The sequence below is a fragment of the Gymnoscopelus braueri genome, assembly GCF_963280865.1.
Source record: "Gymnoscopelus braueri genome assembly, chromosome: 7".
Taxonomy (NCBI): Eukaryota; Metazoa; Chordata; class Actinopteri; order Myctophiformes; family Myctophidae; genus Gymnoscopelus; species Gymnoscopelus braueri.
The window spans coordinates 322,760-328,497 of NC_137608.1; the positions used below are offsets into that span (position 1 = coordinate 322,760).

General features: G+C 41.9%; 1 protein-coding gene across 1 annotated transcript; it reads right to left on the reverse strand.

Annotated features, from left to right (window-relative positions):
- Window positions 1–521: 521 nt before the first annotated feature.
- Window positions 522–5,489, reverse strand: rsph14 (radial spoke head 14 homolog; the record flags this gene model as incomplete). Its single annotated transcript, XM_080432678.1, has 6 exons — window positions 522–763; window positions 1,497–1,633; window positions 2,106–2,340; window positions 4,122–4,240; window positions 4,691–4,793; window positions 5,324–5,489. 6 exons carry the CDS (start codon window positions 5,487–5,489, stop codon window positions 522–524), a joined length of 1,002 nt encoding a protein of 333 aa, XP_080288804.1.
- Window positions 5,490–5,738: the final 249 nt, after the last annotated feature.

Genomic DNA, 5,738 nt, shown 5'->3' on the forward strand with positions numbered 1-5,738 from the left:
TTATACATAATTATAAACATTTATAATAATATGAAGCACCGTTCACAAATCACTCTTTAGGACTTGGCCATACAAAACTCATCATGTGGCTTGGACCCCTGGGGGTCCCCGGACCACAGCTTGAGAACCACTGCTATATACAGAGTCTGGAACTACATCCCCCAAAAGCAGAGAAATGAAGCAGTCATCTGTTCCTCATTTCCGTTCACAAAAACTATATTTTAAAATATCTTTAAAACCTACTTTAGAATGCACATTTCTTCTAAGCGGCAAGCTATGTTTTGCTTCGACTAATTCGATTTACTGTAGGACTAATTTACGCGACTGCTAAGATGAAACAGAACCAGGGAGAAGGTGGGACATCTGCTTAATCCATTCCCAGCTCATTTTCAGCGCTTCCTTTGCAAAGACTGTATGACTGACACATTAGACAGACAGACAGACAGACAGACAGACAGACAGACAGCTTGAGACTAGTGTTCATGGGGTCCAGGTGATGAAGTACTAGTGCCCCCTGCTGTTCATGGGGTCCAGGTGATGACCTGCAGTGCGTTCAGTGCTGCTCTCCTCACCACCTCCTCCTCTCCCGCCCCAGTCCTGCTCCTCAGCACAGGGAGGTGCTCCAGGAGCGCCTCCTTAGCGCTGGGGGCCTCCGCCAGGGCCGCGAGGGCCCTCAGAGCGTTGACACACACCGCACGCTCGCCACTAGACACCAGCTGGACCAGGGAACCCAGAGCGCCGGCCGAGAGACACTGAGACTTACCTAGAGAGAGAGAGAGAGAGAGAGAGAGAGAGGGAGAGAGGGAGAGAGGGAGGGAGGGAGGGAGGGAGGGAGGGAGGGAATTAAAAGCGTATTACAATACTGCAATGTAGAAATACTCTGTTACAAGTAAAGGTCCGGAATTAGAATTGTTTTTGAGTACCAAAAGTATTGGTATCAAAATGTACTTAAGGTACCAAAAGTAGAATGTGCTCATTGTGCAGAATGTCCCGCTTTTCAAATGTATAAAAATGCGACGCATTGTGAGCTTGTAGATCTGCTATTTTCAAATGTCCAAAATGTATATAGGGTTGAAGTGGTTAATGTATGTTTTGTGATAATAATCAAAATCTACAAAGTAACTAGTAACTAAAGTTTTGAAATAATTGTAGTGGAGTAAAAGTATAATATTTGCCTCTGAGATGTAGTGGAGTAAAAGTAAAAGTACTGAAAATTGGAAATACTCCATTAAAGTAAAAATACCCAGACATTTTACTTAAGTTCAGTACTTGAGTAAATGTGCTTAGTTACTTTACACAACTGGACAACAGTGTCCACAGAGAACACCTTTTGAGCTGGGAGCACTGTGGATATCATGTCCGCGGGTGTGTGTGTGTGTGTGTGTGTGTGTGTGTGTGTGTGTGTGTGTGTGTGTGTGTGTGTGTGTGTGTGTGTGTGTGTGTGTGTGTGTGTGCAGTGTGCAGTGTGCAGTGCGCGTGTGCGTGTGTGTGTGTACCTGTGCTGATGACAGCAGTGTTCATGATGGCTCCGGCAGCGTTGGTCTGAACGCTGCTGTCACTGTCTGTCAGTAGAGACACCAACACTGGAACCACACCCTGATCACATATACTCTGCTTCCCCTCCAACACCACACTGCGCACACACACACGCACGCACACGCGCGCGCGCACACACACACACACACACACACACACACACACACACACACACACACACACACACACACACTTTTACTCCACAACAATTATTTGAAAACTTTAGTTACTAGTTGCTAGTTATTATTACAAAACATACAGAAACCACTTCAGTCCTATATATGTTTCGGCCATATGTTTCGGCAGATTGGCTATTTTCAAATGGCCGATCTTTCTTTTTGAAAACTTGTGAAAAACTTGTGAATTGGGACATTCTGCATAATGAGTACTTTTACTTTTGGTACTTTAAGCACATTTTTATGCCAATACTTTTGTACTTTTACTCAAGTACATTTTGATCTGGACTTTTACTTGTGATGTAGAATTTCTACATTGCAGTATTGATACTTTTACTCAAGTACAAAATGTTAATACTTTTTCCACCACTGCTGATGTTCTGTAAGTGTTACCTGATGTTGAGCAGAGCCCCTGCAGCCTCTGAGCGGATCAGAGGGCTGCAGTGTGTCAGGTGTTTCCTCAGAACCTCCACACCGCTGCATCTCAGAGCACACAGCACCTCCACCCTCACACACTGCCTCAGGGAGGACAGCAGGAGCACACACACCTCCTCATCATCCTCCTCCTCCTCTGAAATCTTCTTCACCAGCCTGGGTACCAGACCCTCACGCACCATGGCCTCCGCACCTGGAGGAAGAGGAGGGGCAGAAGAAGAAGGAGAATGAGAAGAAGAAAGAACTCAACTCAAACTTTATTTATAAAACCCACCAGCAGAGCTTCCTGGGTCAGAGGTTAAAATAACATCATTAAAAACTCTGAGCTGCAGTGGTGGAAAAAGTACTCTAATTGTTTACTTGAATAAATGTAGAAATACTCAGTTACAAGTAAAAGGCCTGTGTTCAAAATGTTACTTGAGCAAAAGTACAAAAGTATTGGCATCAAAATATACTTAAAGTACCAAAAGTAAAAGTACTAAAATGTTTGAAAATAGCAGATCAGATAGATCGGCTATTTTCAAATAGCCTAGGTATAAAATAGGGCTAAAGTGGTTAATGTATGTTTTATAATATAATAATTTCTATCTGAAAAGTAACTAGTAACTAAAGTTTTCAAATAATTGTAGTGGAGTAAAAGTACAATATTTGCCTCTGAGATTTAGTGGAGTAGAAAGTACTAAAAACTGGAAATACTCCAGTAAAGTAAAAGTACCTAAAAATTGTATTTAAGTACAGTAGAGTAACTGTACTTAGTTATTTTACACCACTGCTGAGTTGTAAGATTATTTTATTATTATCTTGGCCGTGGTATGGTCTTATTATCTTTAACAATTGCACATGCATTAATTGACACATTCATGTTGTGTGCAATGCAACTTAAATGAAATCTGCATGAAGTGAGGCTTGAACTGGCGACCATGAGGTCGTAAGGCAGACGCTTTAGTGAGAAGCCATTGGACCAACAGGCCTGATCTAGTGAAAAAGGAGACCAGAGAGATGATACCGTTTCACGCAAATTGCTCAAAAATCCTGGGTTTAAGTGTTCTTCAAACTGCTCAAAATAGCGGAAAATCTAAGGGCGGAGCTTACTGGTCAAAGTGATACATGTGTTCCTCATGTGTCAAGGCACAAGTGTAAGCAAGTTTCATGGCTGTCGGCCAAACGAGGCATGACGTTTGCCTGTTTAAGGTTTGCATGTTTAAAAAATTACTATAGCGCCCCCTTTTGGCCAATTGGAGTAAGATTGGTTTCAGAGATATTTGGAATGACCCTCTACATTACTGCAAAGTTTCAAAGAAATGTGAGTCTGCATGTATGTGTTAGGCAGATGAATAATTGTCATAAAACTGCAATATTCATTGGCTCATTAAAGCTTCATTTTTTCAATTAAAGACATTTCCAACAGGCTTTTTGTCGGTATAGGTCCAAAGTTTAGTGCAGATTGCTCAAAAATCCCAGGAGGAGATAGATTTTAACTGCTTTTCATATAATTAAAAAATGGTGGGAGATCTAAAGGTCAGAGGTCAAAAGTCAGAGTGTGAAAGTTGTTCATCATGAGTAGACGCATGTGTGTATTTAAGTTTCATGGCTGTAGGTCAAACAGGGCATGAGTTGTACCTGTTCAAAGTTGGCATTTTCAATTGGGTGCTTTAGCGCCACCCTTTCACGAATGAGTGTGAGATTTATTTCTTGATAGTTTTTCATGACCATCTATCATATGGCCGAGTTTCGTAAAAAGCGTATGCACGGTTAAGCCAGAACTGCCAAAAACGGCAGAAAAAACAGAACAATAGTGAATTTTGCCAATATCAAGACGGAGCCTTGCTCTGTGCCAGAGCCTGGCCCCGTAATAATAATAATAATAATGATTGTAACAATAATAGTAATAATAATTTTAAAATAATAATAATAATAATAATAATAATAATAATAATAATAATAATAATAATAATAATAATATAATATTAATACCTGCAGGGAAGTGAGCCAGTCTGTTTAAAGTCAGATGGACGTTCTTCCTACAGGATGCTACTGGTTCATCTAACAGCTCTGACAGCGGAGAGAGGATTCCACACTGCAACATCACCTCTCTACACACACACGTGCACGCACACACACGCATGCACACGCACACGCACGCACGCACGCACACACACACACACACACACACACACACACACACACACACACACACACACACACACACACACACACACACACACACACACACACACACACACACACACACACACACACACACACACACACACAACTAAATAAGAATAATAAGAATATCCTCTGATAATGCCAGTCTGTGTAAGTTAGGGTTAGTTCCTCAGAAAATGACAGCGTCACAATATAAACAAATGTTATACTGACACCTAGTGTCAACTATGGCATGGTGCATGCTTTCATTCCTTTTTTAAGCCATTATAATATGAATATAAATAAAATACAAAAACAACCGTATTGTTATTTTAACATATTGGGTGATGTTTAGTACTGATGTTAGTCAGCATGTAGTTGTCATGGAAACGTACCTGCCGACATTATGGGATGTCAGGTGGTAGAGCACCTCTGTGCTTTTAGTTCTGACTACGGACTCGTTGTCTTGTAACAAGGTCTTTAACTGCTGCACACAGCCTGAAAACAATGCACAGGACTTAAAAGCAGGGTTTTTCTCAAAGTGGGTGCTGTGGCACCCTAGGGTGCCGCGAAGCATAATATTGGAATTGATCAATATCACTTAGACCCTAAATGTATAGGTATGTGACCCGCTGACCCCCACCTGAAAATATATTGTGCCAGGGACCCCCAGAAGCAAAGATTTGTGTTAAAAATGTTTGCCTTTTTAAGAAAAACAGATTAAAAGATTTGCACACATTTTCAAGATTTTTCTAAAATAGCCGATCTACAAGCTTGTAGCGTGGCACTAGGTGCCGAGCTGTGAGCTTGTAGATCTGCTTTTTTTGAACATTTTTTTAAAAAAATCTTGAAAGCGTTTTGAACAATTTAGAATTTCTTTAACACAAATCTTCTCTTCCGGGGGGTCCCTGGCTGGCACAAAACATTTTCAGAAGGGGGTCCGTGGCCAAATAGCCTACATATGTGGCGTGCAGGGTCCTCGACACAAAAAAGTCTATGGTGTAAAAAGTGCATATTATTCTATTTACCGTGGTGAATGCTCTCCAGAGCCCTCTCTGGGTCATGCACCAGGTCACACAGGGCAGCCAGAGCATGGACTCTGGTCCCCGGCTCTGGGTGTCTCATCTCCCGGCACAGCCGCGGCAGAGCCCGCTGGCCGAAGGCTACAGGAGCCTCCATCAGATGTCTACCCATCCTGGCGAAGAACGGCCTTTTTTTCTCCTTTTTTTCACTCGTCCGTTATGTAGTCCATTTGTGTCGAGAAAAGTTTATTGTAGCCTACAGAGTGGAACACTGTGTATGTTTACAGTCGTTACTAGGCAACGGTCAGTGTTGCCAGATTCTGCGAAAGAAATAAGCAACCAGGTCTATGAAAACAAGCCCAAGCCCAAGCCCAAAACAAGCCCAAGCGACTAGCTACGACTATTTGAAAATAGCCGAGAT